The sequence below is a fragment of the Salvia hispanica genome, chromosome 4 (assembly GCF_029641045.1).
Source record: "Salvia hispanica isolate PSC_SH4W2 chromosome 4, Shi_PSC_v1, whole genome shotgun sequence".
NCBI lineage: Eukaryota > Viridiplantae > Streptophyta > Magnoliopsida > Lamiales > Lamiaceae > Salvia > Salvia hispanica.
In genome coordinates this window covers 24,735,871-24,757,611 of record NC_142695.1, presented here as the reverse complement: position 1 = coordinate 24,757,611, position 21,741 = coordinate 24,735,871, and the positions used below count along the sequence as shown (strand labels likewise).

Here is a 21,741-nt window from a genome sequence, read left to right as displayed (position 1 = left end):
GACCCCAGATTTTGACCCGTTTTTTGAATCCCCAATAGCAGCAATCTGGTGCAATCTTGTTGGACTTCCTATCCATTTGTTTGAGAAAACCGCCTTGTTTGCAATAGGAAGCCTTCTAGGGACACCCATCCAAGTTGATCATGCTACCATCACATAGAAACGGTTATCCTTTGCAAGGATTTGTATTGAGATTGATATCTCAAGTTCACCAACAGAGGAAATAGTGATTGACATTCAAGGGAGGGAGGTCCGGCAAAAGGTGAAATGGGATAGGATCCCAAAATATTGTCAAGATTGTATACATGTGGGGACACACTACAGATGCTTGTTATGTGAATGGAAATAAAGAAAAACCGATGAAGAAAGATTATAATACCCCTCCACCAAGACGGCAACGACCGAATCCTAAAGGAGAAGAAAGTAATAGTCTGAGCAACAAATCAAGAAGGGAAGGAGAAAGCTCTAAGATGGACAAAAGGGATATGGTGAATGAAAAGGCTGATGTAGAGGGTTCTTCGGAGGGGCTATCCCTCAAAATATACAATTAGAGGGTGGGAGTATGGAGGTGAGAGAGGATGAGGCAGATGGGTTTCAAACTCCTTGGAACAGGAAAGGCAGGCAGGGGAGAGGCAGAGGTTGAGGGTTTGGGAGGTCACACTCTTTTGATCAGGGGAGAGGGGGAGGCAGAGGATTTGGGAGGTCATACCCTTTTGATTTGGGGCGAGGGGGAGGAGGTCGTTTCAAGGGAGGCAGGTGGAAGGGTACTTAGCAAGAACTTATGCAATGCAGGCGTGCCTTCGTCGAGGCAGAGTGAGTACAGCTTGGAGGATAATTCACTAGGTATTGTTTCTAATCCGAAATATTTTAAGAGGCTACCAGATGGTGACTTTGAAAATGAACAATATGAGGATGGGAATGATTGGGAAAAGGAGATGGATGATGAGTAGCTCAAGCTGGAAAAAGCTCTGGAAAAAGAGGGAGGCATTAACATGTGATCTGAAGCTTGCGATTGAGGATGGAAAACAGAAAAAAGGGAGGTTTGAACCCTCGGGAAAAACCCCTCTTGTGATCTCATGACTTATAACATTATGATTTGAAATGCTTGGGGTGTGACTAATACAAGCACTCAGAATAGTATCAAGCATATGATTAAAGCTCACAAGATTTCGATTCTGGCTATCATTGTACCGTTAGTTCAACCAAAACCAGACTTCTACAGTAGAAGGTTCGGCCTCCAATTCAAGGGCGTTGAAGGTCACCAAGGACCGCCGTCAAAACATCCCGCTTAGCATCAATTTCCGCCTAGAAAACCGTTGGCACTCGCTTACCATGGAGGAACTTTGTGGAGTGTTCCATTGTTTCGACCCCAACCCCGAGGATGACAATGACTATGACTTTGACGAGGTTTGGGGTGCGATGACGAATGAGAGCACGCCGCGGGTTATGCCAAGTCTTCTTCGATCCGAAACCCCGTTTTGAGATATCTCCATCGCGCTATGACCCAATTCATGTTTGCTAGGGTCGATGGAGGGAGTGTCTCCCAAACGGAGCTCAACGTGATGTGGTGTCTTCTCAATAAGAAGGGATTCGATTATGGAACCCTCTTCACTATTTATGTGGACCGGATCACGAAGTAGGATGGAGGCATTATATGTTGTTGGGACTTGATCACGGCGATTGCCGAGCACTTAGATGTTTCTTTCGCCGGGTTGACAGAAGATGGCGGGGAGCGCTTTATCACCTATGAGGTGCACTTCTCGATAGGATTGTTGAAGACCGGCTATTGGGGTCAAGGGTTTTTCCTACAAGTGGCGGGGGATCACTTTCCCGTTCCAATCCCGCAGTTGACCAAGGTCGATGTTTGGGCGAACCAAGTCAATTGGAAGCTCGACACTCCAGCTCATCGAAGAGCCATTGAGGCCAACCCCATCAATGGGGAGTTTAGGAAAAGAAATATTCCGGCTCGCATCCCCATCTTTGAGGCTGATGATGACTCCGCCTTCGATCGCATTCGCATGCTCAAGAAAGTGAAGTGCCGCCGCCGCCGCCGCCCCAACATCACCAAGAAAAAGAAGAAGAGGAAGTGGAGGGCCATCGCCGCCGGACCCGAGCAAACCGCCGCCGCGGAAGGCCGAACCCCGATGATGAGTTCCAAGCAAACACTTCCGCCCAACTAGAAGATATCTACTCCTACATGCAAAACGTGTCCAACACTTGGGACACCCGTTGGGCGGAGCAACAAAGGGAGAACGCCTACAACCGCCAAGGATGGCGGCTCAAGGCGATTGGCGCACGGCGGAGCAACAATTTTGGGAGCAACAAAGGCTAGAAGACGTGCATCGCCGTCGTGAGATTGAAGAGGTCCAAAGGATGGTAGTCGAGGCTCGACAAGAGTGCCAGACCATGAGTGGAGATATCTCCTATCTTATTGGCGCGTTCGACAACCTCAACGCTCGTTTCCTTCCTCCTCCTCAAGATTGAAGAAGTCAAGCTCAATGACTTTAAATGAGCATTTGTACCATGTTTTTGGATGTTCAAGACAATTTCTTTTTGTGTTTTTGACAATATTTGCTTTAATTTTAAGTATTTCTGGTTTTGGTTTAATTTTGTGCTTTGAAATATCTTTCGCAGGTTCTGACCTCTTCGTGGCGACCGCCGCAAGCGCTGCGGCGGTCCGCCACCTGCTCGTTGGAACAAACTGTTGAGGCGCGGCGACCGCCGGACATGCCGCGGCGGACCGCCACCTGGGCACAATTTCCAGTGCGATTTTTCAAAAATTTTTGAATTTTCGCCCCTTCAAGCCTCAACGCGAAATTTTTTCAAGGTACGGTTTTTTTCAGTAGTTTACTCACGTCCCTACCGACTCTACAAACTTATTTTACACTTTGTTGTAAATGAGTTTGGGGGGATGAAGCTGTGGACCGTGAGTTTAGGTTTTTGTTTTAGTGTTTTCTTTTTGTTTTAAAGTTTTTGTTTTTTGATTTTCAAAAACCCGTAGGAGAATTTTGTGTTCTAAAAATATTTTCTTGAATCCATGTCGTGAACTTAACATGAAGAACTTAGAAACACGCATGCTTAGAGACACACATTAGACCGAGTTGTCAATGATATTACATTCCATCTATGTTTAAGTGTGGCTTAACGACTTGATTTGATGGTTTGGTAAAAAGGTGCATAATTAATGAATTGCTTGTTCGCCTTGAATCATGCTTTATACCTTGTGAGATTTGAGCCTTAATTTCTTTCTTGTGTGATTTATCTGCATTCATGTATTTGTTTCTAGAACTTGCTCCTAGTCTTGCCTAAGTTTACATAGTGTTTAAGTTGATTTAGGAGGATGATTGGCCATCTTTTCTAGCATACTTATATACCAAAAATTTTCGACCCTCCAAAAATTTTCAAATTTTTTTCCCTTTGAATTCAAGGTTTTCCACGAGTTAGTAATGAAAGTGCACTAATAAGCCTTGTTTAATTAGATTGCGTTAATACATGCTTAATCTATTCTTTCATCTTTTGAGGCAATTATGAAGTCTGGTCCTCGTGCATTCCGTGCGTCTATTTTGTGTCTTTATTATTTTGTTCAATCTATGTGTTTAGCTTATTTCATTATGTGTAACTAAACTCATAGGATTCTACGGATGTGTTAGTAACGACTTTGGTTATACAATTCCTTTTTCTATTTAATATCCGTTTTGTTTTTACTATGTTTCTTCTCTAAGTAGTTTTGATGTTGCATGATTGAGTGACACAATCTTGTATGATTTAATATAGCTTGCTTCATAACTGTGAGAGAGTTCTAGCGAGTTAGATTCACTTAGTAGACGCTACAGTTAGCTTCCCTTAAAACGACACTGTTAATTGAGAGTGAGGACTTTTCAAGGGTCTTAGGGGCTTTATGCAGTTACGTGTTAGGATTGACAACCCTAATTTTGTAATCAACGTTTGCATCGCATGAGCATAAGCTAGGTGACTCGTCCTATCAAAGTAATAATTGTGTTAGGGTATTGTAGTTTGAAATTTGTATAACCATAACTGTGAACGCACATCCCTGGAATTCCCTTATCTCTATATTTTATCTCGTGAGTTATTTGCATCTAGTTGTTATTTGCTTTCGAATATTTTCTGTTTTCAAAAGTTTTCAAAATCTCTTGTTTCTCCAGATAGTAATTGAGTTCTAGTAAAGGATAGACACTTTGTGTTTGCCTTCCTCGTGTTCGATATCCTGGTACTGACCTTTAGCTATACTATATATACTCTGTATACTTGCAGGTTTATTTAGTGCTAATAAAAAGTGCATCAGAAGACGATCGTAGTTAGTTAGTGTAGCAGTCTTTGTCACCTTTTGCTTGTTTCAGCTTTATTTGCAACACGTTTGTTAAGTCAGTGGTCACGATTACTTTCTGCAGAGTACCTTCAAATGTCGAGTTTAGTTGATCAGTTGAAAGAAACAGTAGGTCAATTGGTTCAAGAGTAGTCTAGTTCAAGTTGATCAGTTAAATAGGAGTCAGTTTGAGTAGCCCAGTCCAATAGATTAAACTTGACCTACTTTTTAAGCGTGGCAGCAACAAATCTCCCAACTATCCCAGACACAAGTCAAGACACCTTCATCTTTGTGGGATTTGACCCTTACTTCTCTTTACTACTCCCTCCGTCCCGGCTAAGATGACACATTCCTTAGCCGGCACGGGGTTTTAGGAGTAATTGGTTAATGTGTTTAATTGGAGAGAGAAAAGGTGAGTGGAAGTATTAAAATAGAGAGAGAAAGAAAGGTGAATATTTTAATAGGGGTAGGAAAAAGTGGTTGAGTGTATTAATTAGAGAGAGAAAGTTTCCAAAAAAGGAAATGTGTCATCTTGGTTGGGACAAACTAAAAAGGAGAACGTGTCATCTTAAGTGGGACGGAGGGAGTAGTTAATAGTATTGTGGGTTAAGGTCTTGAAAGCAGATCTCGTTTTGGTTAGCGCACCGATGACAAGTAGATTGCCTAGGTGTTGTCTTGATCAGTTGGTCAGCGTCTTCTTTATCAATCTGCGTGAAATATCCATAGTTAAATATCACTACAAAATAGATATAATTAATACAAAAATGTTTTATATAGTTTGGAAATGCAAACATGTTTTATGAAACTTGATTATCATCTTTGTTGTACAACAAATTGCACTATGCCATCCGGTGACTATGAAGTCTTATTCTAGTCGAGTATCAAATGCACATTTGGCACCCGAGCGGGTGCGACTCTCTAGCCTCCTATACGTTGTGGGGTGATCTCGCAGCTCCAATCTACTCAAGTGTCGTCGTGGGATGTTTATTAACTAAACATCATTTCCTCACATTAGGCACAAGATCATGTTGATATCTGTAGAAGGCCTTTCCAAAAGCCTGACATCCGCAATAATTTTATTTTATTTATAGGTACGCATGTATCTCCTACTTTATCATCTTATCTCTCTTACTTTATCTATTTCGCCGACTTATGCTTTCTATTCTCACTTTTACTTTTACTTTTACTTTATATCTCTTTTCTTTCTTACATTACTACTCCCTCTGTTCCATAGTAGTGAAGACATTTCTTTTTGGCACAGAGATTAAGAAAAATTGTATTAAATGAATTAAATAAAGGAAGAATAAAGTAGAAAAGAAAAAAGGTAAAGAGACGAAGAGAGAATAAAGAAAGAGAGAGTAAAGTGAGAAAGAAATGTGATTTGGATAAATAGCCAAAACCTCGTTGTTTTCGGGAGAGTGAGCATTGAGTGACATACGTATTTAAGGGAAATTTTAAATAATTAAAATAAATTAGTCCCCTTCCCTTGAAAATCTGCAATTTGATCATTTAATGAGCACGATATATAGTTTTGAATTTTGATCCTTCATGTCATATCTACAAAACAATGATCAATTAAACTCTTGCTTAACGAAATTTATCCTTCTTCATCACATAATTTTAATTTTCTCATCTAAGCTGTATTTTCCAAAATTCCCTAATCTAAATTCAATCAATCATCTGCAAAAGGTCAAGCAGGATCAACCATCTTCTTAACCAAAGATATCTCCTGCCAAAGTAGCCAAAAACCACATAAGAAAATTTGCGAATACAAAACAACGAATCTAGGTGAAGACATAGGAAGTCTTGCAATAGAAAGCATTCTATGACCAACATTACTACTTTCAGTTTATGTTGGTCATCTTATGATTTTTGAGAAATAGCAATTGATAAAAGTTTAAGAATAAAATAAGCTTACCTGACAAAATTGAATTTTAGTCTTATAGGAAGTGGCTGGCCATCAAAAGCTCTGGTCTCTCTTTCTCTTCTTCGATTTCTATAGAGGCTTCATTCCTTATTTCCTCAACCCTTTCATCCCAAATTCCATCTATTAACTTCCATGTCTCATCACTAATGATTTGAGTCTGCATAATAAGTGAGATATGAGGAAAGTAACAAGGGGCAAGGGGCAAGGGGCAAGGGGCAATCGAATTTTTTTCTCTCCAAGGAAAAGAAGAGAAAAGAATTATAATTTGTCATTACCTCCATGGGACGAGGTGCACCAAAAGTTGAGAATCCCACGTTTCCAGGGGCAAAAGTTACCCTCCCTGGAAGTGATACACCATTAACTCCCCACCGTCCGGCATGTATAAGGGCTCCATATTCATCCAATTGCCTCACAGTAGGCTGGGAACATAAAAATATCAGTTTATATAAAATCGTGAAGAAGAGATAAGTGGCGTGACAGATGACCAAGTGCAGTCTTCAATAACGGGAAGTATCCCTCAAGAATTTAGTCACAGACCTCTAAAGGGAACAGATCTTTGAGTGAAAAGTGTAAAAATTTAGGGCTTGGTAGAATGAGAAATGTGATGAGATAAATATCGAATGACAAAAGAACAGATTGGAAATAAACAATCAAAAGCCCCTATCTAATTCCTAGTGGAACTAAATAAACCAACTACCCTAGATAAACTTAAACAAACAAAAGAATAACAAAAGACAATTGCATAAAAATTTTGAGACAGTTTATGTAGATGACAGATATTACTGGAAACTGAAACTATCATTCAACATTTTCCAAATCAGAGAGGGGATTTTAGAGGCCTTAAAAAGTAACATGGGCTTATTTTTCTTTCCAGTCCATACAAAAGGGGCCAGATGTAGCACTAGCACTTAATTGATTGTGTTGGCCAATTTATTTACTTTTCAAAAGTTTTGCTTGGTTAGGGATACAGATTTCAAGAAAGCTTGTATTGAAGCATATGCTGAGAACACACCTGAGGCAATAGAGGTGAATTGCTGTAAATTTTCCAAATTTCATCGGCTTTTATCTCTCCCTTCTCAAGTAGGACATCTGCTTGAAGTAAAAGCGCATGGTCAGAATCAGCATGTAGCAGCAAAAGATAGTAGCAAATTAAGCAAAATTTAACCACAAACTAAAATAATTAAATACTATTAAGAGAAACCGGCCTGTTATCTTCTCCACAGCAGGACGGTTTTCTCTTAACGCAGTCGAGCATTTCTCAACAGCAAAACGGATGTATTCTTCTCTAAGTGCTTCAAGTTTAGAAGCTAGCTGCACACGATAATTATAAAGCATCAGAAACATCCAGTCAACTGATCAGAAAATGGTCCCAATTTAGAAGCAGGCACCATTTCCTCACATTAGGCACAAGATCATGTTGATATCTGTAGAAGGCCTTCCCAAAAGCCGTCATTCCAGTTTGCAAAATCAAGAACTCAGCACGTCTGGAAGCTTCTAATGTGGCTTTTGCGGAAATCCAGCATAAATTATCAATTCCAAATACCTCTTCTTCAATTACTCTGGCTGCACATATGAATAATCAGTACCACGTCGAATAGGTTAATATTCTATAAACCTTATACAGCTGTCTAGATTTGACACGAATTATTTGCAAAGATGAAGAGAGAGATCTCTGACAAAATGTTATCAATCTCGCCAAAGTAAGGCAAGATCACTTTTGAGGCAACTAAACAAAATGTTTTTTGTAACCTATAGATCCATAGATCTATTCATTTCTAATTCTGGAACAGTGAATGATACATCACCGAGACAGTTTGTTCGTTCAAGCAGAAAGCATAGTTTAGAACACCTTAATAAATCAATATAAAAGAAGCTATTATTATACTAGTAGAGTAAATTTCTAAAGATGTCATAAGTAAATAGAATTTCCATCCTAGGGAAGAGCAGCCCTAAAAAGTTTACATTCATCCAGCAGAATACGATCCGAAAAATTAGTACTTATCTGTTAATCCAACTAGTTTGATGTAACCAATGACAATCGTCCATTTTATTTTCACCTACATGGTTACATGCCAAAACTAAACATAGCTAATAGTGTTTTTCAGTTGCAACACTGCTTCAAAATGCATAGTATGGTGCAAAATATCAAATTGACAAAACTTTGAATTACTAGCATTCACTAGATACTGATTAACACAATTACCAAGGCATATGAACATGATAGCAGGATTGTCGAAGAGAAAAAAATAAAAGTTCAGATAATTTTAACAATTGATCTCGGACATGTCCTAGTGGAACTTACGGGCACATGCGCGTATTATAGCATCCACATAATCTGCCTTTCGTAGAAATACCCTGCCTGATGTCTCTTCATAACGCATATTTGGCTGACTCTGTATGGAATTAATATCGGTCTGGAAATATAAAGAATATATTAAAACAAAACCAGATGATCTTTTCTGTTAGTTCTTTCGCAAGATAATTTAGAAAGAAAGTGGCATGAAGAAAGAACACAATGAGATATATCATACATCAGCAAAAGGACGATATGGATCTGGAATGCAACATGCAAGAACAGCAACAGATGCCTCTCGATATGCCAATCTCAGTTTTAGCTCTTCGGGGACTTCGGTACTGTCTTCCTGACCCGTCTCAAAAGTGCCTTTTTGCTGAAAGATTTGATTGATTTTGACGTGAGCATGCTTTGTACTAAAACCAAGTCAAGAAAGCACGAGCAAGTGAAAAAATTTCTAGAACTTACTCGCTTCAAGGCCTCAAGAAGTTCTTCCCGTCCGATGTAATCCAAGTCCTTTCTAGCAGTCAAAATCCCAGCTTCATTCCTGTAATTGATGATCCTTCAGCCACTCCCCATGAAGGAATATTAGATTTAAACAAGAGGAAAGTAATATTTTACAGTATATTTTGCAATTCAGCTCCAGTAAAATCTTCTGTAAGATCTGCAATTTCCTGAAGTAGAGTCTCCTTCTCTTCCTCCGAACGAAAATATTTATTTCGAGCATGCACCTATTATGTTTACATTAGAATTTCTTTTCATTGACATTAAAACTTGCTCCAATAAAACATGTCCTTAGAAAAACAGTACATACCCTCAAAATGGCAAATCTTCCATCTTTTGATGGTAATCCAACACGGATTATCTTGTCAAAGCGCCCTTTCCTCAGAAGAGCAGGATCAAGAATGTCCAGTCTATTTGTTGCACCAATAATTAATACCTGATATATGATCTTCGAAAGTCAATTCGGAGAAGATTAATTAGCATTGAAAATAGTGTAATTATAATCAGTGCATACCTGTGACGTTGATTCTTTAAAACCATCCATTTCTGTCAGTATTTGAAGCAGTCCTTGTTCCCTTTCCGCACCACCCTAATCAAGCAAAGAGATGAAAGAAAAGAGAGTGATGCATTTAAATTTGACCAAAGAAGGAACCTTTTATACAACTGTAACATAATAATGTAATATAGTTATGACTTCAAATCATTACAAAATTGAATTCATTAAGTTGGATTTTTGCCAAGTGACTTATACAATTATAAACAATACTAGCTTATACTCTCAATTTGAAATATTAATTGTATTATAGCATTTGAAAAATAAGAAATCCCAGTGAGGACTAGGTTTGGGATAACATAAAACAGCAGACCCACAGTATGTCATCTTGAAAATTCTTAACAAATGCAGTCACTCACTTACTCTTACTACGGATATCTTTCAAGTAACAGATCTGACAATACAATAATGAATAAAGAATTAGTACAATCAATTAAAATCAACAATTTAATGAACTCTCCATATTTCAGAGCCATGAAGATTAAAGGAACAGGCAACCTTATTGAATGTCTTATCTTCTGAAATTTGAACATCATTAAAAATTATAAATAAATAAGTAAATATAGATATGTGAGCCACTGGCATCTTCAGATTGAGAAGCAAGCAACATTTATTTGCATAGAGTTTAAGAGAACTTCAATACCCCTCCAATATCAGGTCCTCCACGTTTGCTGCCAATTGCATCTATCTCATCAATGAAAATTATGGAAGGGGAAAATGATCTGGCACTAGCAAAAAGATCCTTCACACGAGAAGCAGCCACGCCAACAAACATCTGAACATAAACAGAAGTTGATTTAGTTGTTTCCAAAAATCTTAGAACACTATCTCTCATAAATAGTATAGAATCATAGGTTGCAACTAATCTTTTTCTGATCAATTCACATGAGAATACAAACTTTCACAAATGATGACAATCAATCAGGACACCATAGTGGCAATGGTTCCAATGTATATCCACATTTTTTACGAATCTATTGAGGAGCACAATTTGCAATATTGAACCATTGACTTTTATTTGACCTCACCTCAACAAAATCTGTACCATTAGCTGCAAAGAATGGAAGGCCTGCCTCACCAGCTATAGCTTTTGCAAGAAGTGTTTTACCAGTACCAGGAGGTCCATGAAGGAGCACACCTTTTGGACAATAGATACCTTTATCTTGGAATTCCTCGTCATTTTTCAGTATTCTTACTATCTCTTGTAGCTCTCTCTTGATATATTCTTGGCCGGCAAAGTCATCAAATGTAACACCTGTTTTTTCTTCGGCTGATATGAATTTTGCCCTGGAATGGTGATAAAATAAATATGAATATATATCTATTAAATAATGCATGAATTCAAATTATATTGCCCATCCACCAAAAAATCTCAATGAATCACATTATCAATAATAGCGTTATTAAAACATGCAAAGCTTACATTTGTACATCATAAAATTGACAATCAAGAATCCTTTTATTTAAAATAAGTTCTATTCATTATACTTAAACTTACCTGAAAGAACCCTCAACCCTTATCAATTCCTATTTGAGTTATAACAGAGCAAATTGCAAGGTAAAAAACAAAGTCCACCCAACAATCTCAATGAATCACATTATCAATAATAGCGTTATTAAAACATGCAAAGCTTACATTTGTACATCATAAAATTGACAATCAAGAATCCTTTTATTTAAAATAAGTTCTATTCATTATACTTAAACTTACCTGAAAGAACCCTCAACCCTTATCAATTCCTATTTGAGTTATAACAGAGCAAATTGCAAGGTAAAAAACAAAGTCCACCCAATAATCTAGAGTATGTTTATTAGCGGATCCAAAATCATGTTGTGCAATCAGAATGCAGAAGTAAAAATCCTTCCCTTTCTGTTAGAGGTAAGAGGCGATGATAGCTGAAATATATAATTGTGAATGGGAAAGCAAAGATGACATATGTAACTCTCCTTCAAAGAAGGCCCACAGCAAGCCGTTCAATACCAGATAACTTTTCTATCCTTCTTCTAACATCCATAGATTATATATACTATATTGTTAAGAGAGTAACTCCTGGACTCATCATCCTCTCCATTATTATTGTATTATTGTAGTCATAAGTAACTGACAGCTTCACTTTATTATTGGGATAACAGCTCCCTCCTTTCATCTTCAGTTTCCCCTAGTCAGCAAGCCTTCGACTACTACGCTTGTAGACAAGCCATGGTCGTTCAGTATATAACATAATGTGACAATGCAACATATTTATTATATCATAGTATATTGTAATCTCGTTTATATAATAGTGTGACATTTGACATTGATATATACATGTATATTTTTTATTGCAAACATTAAAGTATGTGATGTAAACTAACAAATGGAAATACTAGAATATACTCCCTCCGTCCCAACTAAGTTGAGTCAAAACTTTTGGGCATAGAGATTAAGAAATTGTGTTGAAAAATATGAGAGAGAAATAAAGTTGGAAAGACAAAGAGAGAGTAAAGTAGATGATGAAATAAAGTAAGAGTGATTGGATGTTTTGTTTTTTGTAAAAAAAGGAAATGACTCAACTTAGTTGGGACATCTCAAAAAGGAATACGACTCAACTTAGTTGGGACGGAGGGAGTATTAAATATGTAAATACAAACTTGAAATATTAAATATTTCATAAATCCAATTATCCATCATCATTTCATAATATCCATAAATACTTAATATAATACTCCCTCCGTCTCAACTAAGATAACACACTTTCCTTTTTAGTTTGTCCCAACCAAGATAACACATTTCTATTTTTGGTAACTTTTTCTCTCCAAATGAATACATTCAACCACTTATTTCTCTCTTCAATTAAATATGCAACCCTCTTCCCACTCCATTTAATACTTAGTTACTTACACCCACTCTTTCTCTCTCCAATCAACCACATTAACCAACAACTCCTAAAATCCCGTGCTGACTAAGAAATGTGTCATCTTAGCCGGGACGGAAGGAGTAATACAGTGTTCAGATATGCTTTGGCATCTATATCAGAAATCATTTTCCTCAATTGTAGAATAAGGAGCAAAGTCTTACTATTTAAGAAGAATTATTAAACTCAAACTTCTTAATTCTGAAATTCAATTCCTCAATCCCTAGAAAAACACACCCATGTACATGAAGAGAACAAATGAAATTTGAGCCTTGAATATTGCAGAATCTACATCAAATGGTCAATGAACGAAATCATGAACAAGCTATCAAATATGGAGATCATGTTGACGTCCAAGGAGTTGAACTTTAGGGATCCGGGATCTATGTTCTGGGTTTTGTAAAGAATATATGCTAGTCTTTTAATGACATCACAAGGACAACCAATGAACAACACGGCATACTAACCAAGAGATGTTCGTTGTGGTAAGGTGCCACTTTGAGGTAAGTAGTGCCATTGCTATATCTTAAGTATGACACCTCTAGGGATTCAGGGTAACTTTTGGGGAGTCTTTAACAGCTACAATATTTGCAAACTTATCCACTTCCAAAATGTCCAAACTCAAAATATTAGTTGGCCACACTTCTCAGATTATTGGCACCAGCATAAATTTAGAAGCCAAAAAGTATTTAATCCATTCTGATATTAAGGAAGAACCTGACGACAAAAACTGGGGAAAATAGATGGTTAAAAAATAGAAACTCAACTAACCGACTCTTCCCCAATGAGCCAAGTGCCTCCCGCTTGAGTGGCTGCAATGTTTTTTTTTTAGGAGGAGAGCCAAGATCACAAGGTATTAACTTTGCATATATCGGTCTCATCATATTATCAATCCAGACATACAGACCAACAGCAAGAGCTAGCCTCATTCCCCACGCAACTGCAGTGGCAACACTTGAATAGACTTCGGCAGGAACATTGTTCACATCGAGGACATCAACATTAACAAGCTGCTGATGCAACTTTCTCCAAACATCATTCCAGCAGTCGATTGGCATACGTTCAACAACATGGCGCCGAAAAACAATATCCTTTTTTATGTCACCTACTGAGCTTTCAGTTTTCCCTTCCTTTTTGTAAGGTAGAATCACTGCATTCAAACATTGAAAACAGAAAAATCATAAGAAAATAAGAAGACAATCACCTTTTATTGAATCCCATATTGTCTTACAATATCCTATAATATGGAAATTTCTAACATGGACCAGGACAATAGGCAACTATATTTGATATAATAGGTTATAAAAGCAGAATATCTTGATGAGGAGGTGAATTAAGATTATATACAAGCAAAACAGAGATTATGAATTAACAGTAAAAGTTTTGTTATATAAGGTAGAGCCAATAATCCTTCATTGATTCCAAATGTTGGAGCAAGAACTTATCCTAATTTTCTGTAGATTTACAATTCATGTAGCATAGCATCACCCAAAGCATAGCAATAACTTATCAACAAAATTCAAACTATGGCTGACTTCATACAGTTTTACCATCACCAAAATTGGTAGTAGTGCTATTCTGGCATAATACAATTTAAAGTGCATGGCATAGGAAAATCCATGATGCAGGAAAACCTGAGACTGTCTGCCCATAATTAGAGTACTCCATGAATCGAACATTGTTCGAATCAAGAAGTCTCTTGAAGTCACTGAAGTCTATGGAATGAGAAGTCACAGGGTCCCACTCCGTCCCTTTCAGTTTTCCCTTCATTGTCAAAAGTGCCCTGCTCCACTCTGATGCCATCATGAGCTGCCTCTCCAATTGGACATTCGCCTTCCTTTCAAATTCTTCCAATTTTTTCATACGTTCTTTCTCCACTTCCTTCAAACTCTGAGAATGATGAGACAAGTCATCAGCCAATAACACGATTCATGCCTAATATTGTGCATAGTGCTCTTCAACAGCGTTATCACATCCATAGTTCGAAGAAGAAGAAAAAATTGAACTAGGAAGTCAGTAGGCCCCATACACTTGTTATACTCGGAAAATAAACGGTTTTACTAAGACTCAGGATAAGTAAACTCTGAAACACCATACAACTACAGCTAAAGCCATAGGCAATCAAACTAATACTATGAACGAGAGACACAGCAACACATATCAAAAGATAATTAATCCATTCATAGAAGTACCTCAAACCATAATTCATACTCGGTAAACCCTCAAACATATCTTTCAAACTCAAAAATTCAATCTTTAAGCAATCTCCGAAAGGCTACTCTGCTTATGTAGCAATAAAACTAAACTATAACCTCTAAAAGTGAAGCAAAATATGCAATTTTGAGTAGCCAATTTCAAAATGGATAACAACAGGAAAAAGACAATTACCAATGTGATTTACTTTTAATCACAAGCCCAAATTAAAATTGGGTCTAAAACGAGGATGAAACACCCCCACCCACCTCGAATAGCTGTTGCGAGGAGTCGTTTTCCAATTGTGGCGGATTGGAGCTCGAGTTTGAGGAAGAAGCTTTCCAAATACTAATTCTGAGTGTTGTAGCATATTGGAACCGCCCAAGAAACAGGAATTTCGGCCGTCTATCATTTCGAATAAGTAAACGATTTGAAGAAGAAGAAATGCACGAGGGTTTTGGCGCAAAACTATCCAGTGATGAGTTCAAAGCGCCGGAAAGGTTCATATTTTGCTATTTCCAGTTGAAAATGCGCGACGCTTTGGCCTATAAGATCATTCTCACTATCTTTACAATTTTTCTCTCTCTTTTTTTTTTTCTTTTATTAGTTTTCTACTTTTGTTTTTAGACGGCCCTCGCCTCTTCTCGTATCTGTATTGAAGAATTATTGAAAATCGATAAATATATAGACAAGTCATTCACATGTGTCGGTTTTTTATGATCGGTATCAGTATATCATCTTATTAATTTATTTTTATATTTATTTATATTTGGTTTTTTATGATCGGTATCAGTATATCATCTTATTAATTTATTTTTATATTTATTTATATTTTTTTAGAAATTAAGTAATACTCCATCTATCCTATTAAAAAAATGTGCATTTGAAAATTGAATACTCCCTCCGTCCATGAAAAATAAATAATTGTTATTTTTGATTGTTCACGAAAGATAGAGCATATTTAAAAAACAGTTTTCAACTTCTCTTTTATTTTTTTCTCTTCTCTCTTATTTATCAATTTCACATTAAAATTCATATTATTCACAATATGTCCTACTTTTCATGGACGGAGATAGTACATGAATTAATGTAAAGTAAGAAAGAAAAGTAAAATGATAGTTAAAGCACTATAAGTGTAATACCCCAAATTTATAAATTAATAGAAAATAAGAATAAATATTAGAATTAAAATTTTGTGTATATTATATATGTACACGTGATAGTTATTATTAGAAAAAATTATAATATGAAATGAATAAAGAGGAATGAAAATAGAAGAAGGAGAAGGATTGGGATGTGATTTTTTATGAGGATAAAGACGAAAGAAAATAGAAAAAAAAAAAAAAGAAGGGAGAAACGTGGCATGTGGGGGAGGTGAAGAAAAGAAATTAAATTAGGAAAAGGATGGGAAGGAGAGGTCTTTCTCTCTATCTCTGCACAAATAATTTTTCTCGCTTTATACACACTGATAGGCAGAGCATCCTCATCCATTAACTCGGCTCTCTCCATCACGGGAAACCTCGTCGTTATTATCTCTTCGGCGCGACGTTGCTGCGCCGCTGGTCTCCTCTATCCAATGTGACCTATCTCCACCTTCCTTCTCTTCCAGACTCCATGGAAGTGAGATTTATAGCACAAAATTCAACACCCCCAATCTCAAAGCTTGTGAAATTAAGCAAATAATAATTGAAGGAAGGAAAATGGTGCTTGACCGAAGGAAACAACAAATGAAGGCTTTGGACGTTATGAGGTAGGATATCCAGCATTAATACTCATTTCTCTTACTTAAATTAGTGGTTATGCTTATATAAACAAATTTTATAATAATATGTCCGTTGATGCAATTACGCGTAAACAATATGATTGTGTACGAATATTGTGTGTTAACTATGAAATTGAGTATTCGGCTATGACTCGGCTAATTTATAGTATGTTATGTAAAGTAGATTATGATTGATATGTAGAGGTGATTAATGTATTTTATGAAAACACTCTGGGGTACGATTTTTATGAATGTGAGTATAAGGTAATTATTGAGAAACATGAATTTTGAATTGATATGGATCTATGTTGATTGTGGTGATGTGGTGGATGAGCAATGAACATGCTCATATAGGTGTTGTGATGCCACTGGAGGAAATGCTATGTGAAACGGTGTGATGGGAGGAAATGCTATATCTATATGGTGTGATGGGAGGAAATGATATATGATATTTGGTGTGATTGGAGGAACGTCATACAATATATGGTGTGATTGGAGGAAATACTATATGATATATGGTGTGAGTGGAGAATTCGATTAGGCCTTACAATGGGTATTATGCTTAGTCCCAATACTTGTGTTTGTCGCTAAGCACACTTAAGCAAATATGTAATAATGTTTGTGGAATGGTATTAGAAAATATAATTGATGCATAAATTAATATATGTGATTATGTATTATGATATGTGATTGTGTGAAATCTATGTATAACTCTGATATATCTTGATATCTTGTATGTGAGAACAAGTTTGATCATCTTTGATTCTGTTAAGTTTTGATACTGAGTGTTGAGTGTTGGCAGTTTGCTGACGTAAATTGACATTGCATATGAAATTCTTATTAGTGAACACTAAGTTGAATTCTGCTATAAGTTTTGAAAGTCCGAAGGAATGGATGATAATTTCGTTATCGACTGGGTATGTAAAAATAATTATGTATCGAGTAAGTAAACTACAAAAAGGTAAAGAAAAATTGAAATCTATATATTATATATGTGGCTAGCCGTATGTTTAATTATTTCGAAAATCTTGTTATAATGCATGAATGCTCTACTAGGCTTATGAATCTCACACTCTCCTAGATTTGTTTTTGCAGATCGAGTTTTAAACTTACCTGGTCATATGTGCAAGTGCTGAAGGGTCAAGGGTCAAGTCCCTAGTGTTCTAACTAAGTCTTCTAAAGGGTTAATTTGTGGCATGTCGATTTTTTTTTTTTGTTATCAAGTGAATACTCTAATATTTCTTTTAACTATCGTTTTTGCTTTACGTTAGCGGCTCTGGTTAAAAATGCTTTTATCATATCTTTTAAAAAAATAAAGCAAATGTTTTGAAGTGACATTCCTTGTTCTATTAATTCTTTAATTGAATAAGGGGTGTTACAATTAGTGTATAATGGGACTCATATTATAATTAGAACATGTTGTTTTGTCATAAATGGCAAGATTTCGGTCCAAATCTTGTCATTTTAGGGTTCGCCTTCCTCAAAATGAAAACTTGCGAGTCTAAGATGAATTTATATATTGTATTAATAAATTATACTCCCTCCGTTCCATGGTAATAGAGGCATTCCATTTTGCACACTCGTTTTGAAAAAATAATTATAAATAGTTAAAGTGGAGAAAAAGTAAAGTAAGAGAAAGAATAATGTAGAGAAGAGTCTTATTTATAATATTCTCTCTCTTACTTTACTTTTTCTCTATTTTAACTATTTATAATTATTTTTTCAAAATGAGTGGGCAAAATGAAATGTCTATTACTATGGAACGGAGGGAGTAGTATATAACTCACTTTTATCTTGCAATGAATTATCCCACAATTATGGGGGTATTATAGTAATGGCTAGTAATAGACTAATGGTACCATATCCACATATAATAATTAGTTACTTGAATACCTTGTATTATAAATTTTCACTAATTGATGTTAAAAAATATGGAGAAAATGTAGAGTTTTAGAATTCAACTGCATTGACTTAGTATTGATTTACTCTCCCCCTCCCACCCTGTCTATCATTAGGAGCTCTGATTTTATACAATTTTAGTCTGTCCGCCATTAGGAGTTCCGACTTACTTATACTATAAGTGGTAGATAGACTTCATTTTCCACTAACTCATTACACTCACATTCTATTATAATACTAATACTAATATATAAAAATAGGTCTCACATTCCACTATCTTTTCTCATCCACTTTCGTTTACATTTCTTAAAACCCGTGTCGAACTCAAATGAGACTCTTAATACCAGACAAAGAGAGTATAAAGTCTTAGCTTTTATGTGTCTATAGGATTATTAGAAAGTCGCTACTATAGAATAAACACTAGCTCGAGTGCCTCTACTCCATTGAGTAGAGAACAAGTTATAATCATGCCATTTCTTGGTAAAACATGCACTAATCGAGCAATATCTAGTTTCTAAATACATGCAAAAACCAAGTACATCAATATATAATGTGGATATAAAAAAAAAGTAATCGACCTGTTCTAAGGAAGATGACTCATTTTTTTGACGGTATTGGATTTTATGCAGTTTTATTATGTGCGCTAGGTGGAAAGAATAAGTAAAAGAGAGAATAAAGTTGAGATAAAAGAGTTTCTATTTTTAGTAATATGTCATATTGAGAGGGACAAACTAAAAATGAAAGTGAGTTATCCTCAGTGGGACGGAGGGAATATCAAATTTGTAAGAAAACAATATACTCTATCTGTCTCCGATTAAGTTACACTTTTCCATTTCGGTCAATCCCCAATTAAGAGTCACACTTCATTTTTACCATAAATAGTAAGTAAGTCTCACATTCCACTAACTCAATTCACTCACATTTTATTATAAAACCAATATAAAAAAATGGGTCCCACATTCCACTAACTTTTTCAACCAACTTTTCTTTACATTTCTTAAAACTCGTGTCCGATCAAAGTGTGACTCTTAATCGGGGACGGAGGGAGTATTACTTTTGGGCATGGAGATTAAGAATAAAGTAGATAGTAGAATAAAGTAAGAGTGATTGGATGTTTGGTTTTTTGTAAAAAAAGGAAATGACTCACCTTAGTTGGGACATCCTAAAGAGGAATATGACTCAACTTAGTTGAGAGGAAGGAGTAATATTTAATTTTGAGTGAACTACAAAACTAGTACCCAAAAAATGGAGTTTGCATATTTTTAGTACCCAACATTTACAAAATCACATTTTCAGTCAAAAAGTTTCATAAATTTCAAACTCAGTCCCGTTTTTTACTATTCTACCCTTTAGCCCTTAAATGGATAATATTTGTCCATTTAGTTTGATTTGAGGACCAAACTTGTGATTTTTAATGTTTATGTACTTCTTTTTGTAATTTGTTAATAACCAAAAATCTTTGAGGTATTATTAAATTTTTGTATATTATCTCAAAACAAATTATTTAAATCTTTGTAATTTTATCTAAAAATGAATTATTTAAAACTTTGTAGTATTATTTAAATTATTGCATTACAATCGCAAAATTAATATGCATTTGTAATATTATTCAGAAAATATTGAATGGTTATTTTTAAGCATTCATTTTTAATGCTAGATTGCAACAATAATATATAATTTGTTAGATACCGATTTTTCTACATAAATGAAGTTGTAATTTATTTTGACTTAAATTGAATTAAATTGTAGTTTATTTTATTTAAATGTCTTAATTTAAATTATTGTTGCAATGAAGCATTAAACTAAAAATGAATCGTTTATAAACAAATCATTCAATATATTTTAAATAATACTAAAATAAATATTAATTTCTTGATTGTAATGCAATAATTTAAATAATACTAAAAAGTTAAGTAATTCATTTTTAGATAACACTACAAAGATTTAAATAATTTGTTTTGAAATAATATATAAAAATTTAACAATACCATAAAGATATTGGTCCTTAAACAATCACAAAAGAAGTACATAAACATTCAAAAATCACAAGTTTTGGTCTTCAAATCAAACTAAATGAACAAATATACCCCTCAAGGGCTAAATGGTAGAATAATAAAAATCGAGACTAAATTTGAGATTTATGAAACTTTTTTTTATTGAAAATGTGATATTTTAAATGTTGGATACTAAAAATGTGCAAATCCTATTTTCTGGGTACTAGATTTGTAGTTCACTCTTTCAATTTTAGAGTGAAGTACATAAATGATACTTGATCTTTCACTTTCACACATAAATGATACCTGATCTTTATTTTATATCGTTTTTGGTACCCCATGACAAAAATAACCCTAAATACCAAATATGTGATTTTTTTTTGTTATGGAGGATATTTTTGAAAATTTCAATAAAATGGTACCAAACATATGATTTTCTTTTTTTCTAGATCATGGAATCAGTGCTTCGATCAAATTGTTCATAAGTTTGGATTCGAAAAGTGCCATAACGAGAGCTGTGTGTACAAGAAGGTTGAGAAAGGGAATGTGGTGTCTTAGTTTATATGTAGATGACATTCTTATAATTGGAAACAATAAAAAGATGTTTGTCATCAGTACGAAAGTGGTTGTCAAACCAGATCGAGATGAAGGATATGGGAGACGCAGGACACATTCTAGGTATCAAGGTCCTAAGGGACCGTGAGAAAAGGATGTTGTGCTTATCTCAAGAACCTTACATCGACACTGTACTTAGTCGCTTTAGCATGAAAGATGCCAAGAAAGGTTTCTTACCTTTTAGACATGACATCCATTTATCTCAAGAGATATGTCCTAAGACAGCATCTGAGATAGCAGAGATGAGAAGGATACCATACGCTTCGGCAGTCGGTAGTCTCATGTATGATATGCTTTGTACAAGGCCTGATGTTTGCTTTGCTGTTGGCATGGTAGCAAGATATCAGTCAAATCCGGGCCAAAGACATTGGACTGCAGTAAAGAACATACTCAAGTACCTTAAACGGACTAAGGACTATGTTCTAGTTTACAAAGCAGGCGAGCTCTGTCCTTTGGGATATACTGATTCAGATTTTCAAGCTGATCAAGATTCGAGGAAATCTACTTCTGGCTATGTGTTTACCTTAGGAGGTGGAGCCATAATTTGGAAGAGTGTAAAGCAGAAATGCACTGCGAACTCTACCATGGAAGCCGAATATGTGGCCGCTTCGGAGGCTGCAAAGGAGGCTGTATGGCTCAAGAACTTTCTTATGGACTTAGATGTGGTCATGAATCTGCCCAAGAGCATCACCATTTATTGTGACAATTCTGGTGCTGTGGCAAATTCGAAAGAACTAAGAGCTCACAAAGCGAGCAAACACATAGAGAGGAAGTATCATACCATTA

The 21,741-nt window shown here is 35.7% G+C and overlaps 1 protein-coding gene and 1 long non-coding RNA gene across 2 annotated transcripts; one reads left to right on the top strand and one right to left on the bottom strand.

The window, feature by feature from the left end:
• Positions 1-5,807: 5,807 nt before the first annotated feature.
• EMB3144 (AAA-type ATPase family protein) lies at positions 5,808-15,335 on the bottom strand. The gene is made up of 17 exons (XM_089056389.1): positions 14,955-15,335; positions 14,127-14,382; positions 13,264-13,642; positions 10,627-10,885; positions 10,242-10,373; positions 9,560-9,634; positions 9,356-9,481; positions 9,163-9,272; positions 9,010-9,088; positions 8,780-8,917; positions 8,551-8,662; positions 7,648-7,811; positions 7,454-7,559; positions 7,261-7,337; positions 6,524-6,667; positions 6,240-6,405; positions 5,808-6,050 (listed from the first exon to the last, which is right to left on the bottom strand). The coding sequence occupies exons 1-16, from the start codon at positions 15,189-15,191 to the stop codon at positions 6,262-6,264; spliced, it is 2,538 nt and encodes an 845-aa protein (XP_088912515.1). The 5' UTR covers positions 15,192-15,335; the 3' UTR covers positions 5,808-6,050; positions 6,240-6,261.
• A 706-nt stretch (positions 15,336-16,041) lies between these two features.
• On the top strand, positions 16,042-17,782 carry LOC125199831 (uncharacterized). The gene is made up of 2 exons (XR_007172632.2): positions 16,042-16,435; positions 17,543-17,782. It is a non-coding gene; the product is annotated as an uncharacterized LOC125199831 (long non-coding RNA).
• Positions 17,783-21,741: the final 3,959 nt, after the last annotated feature.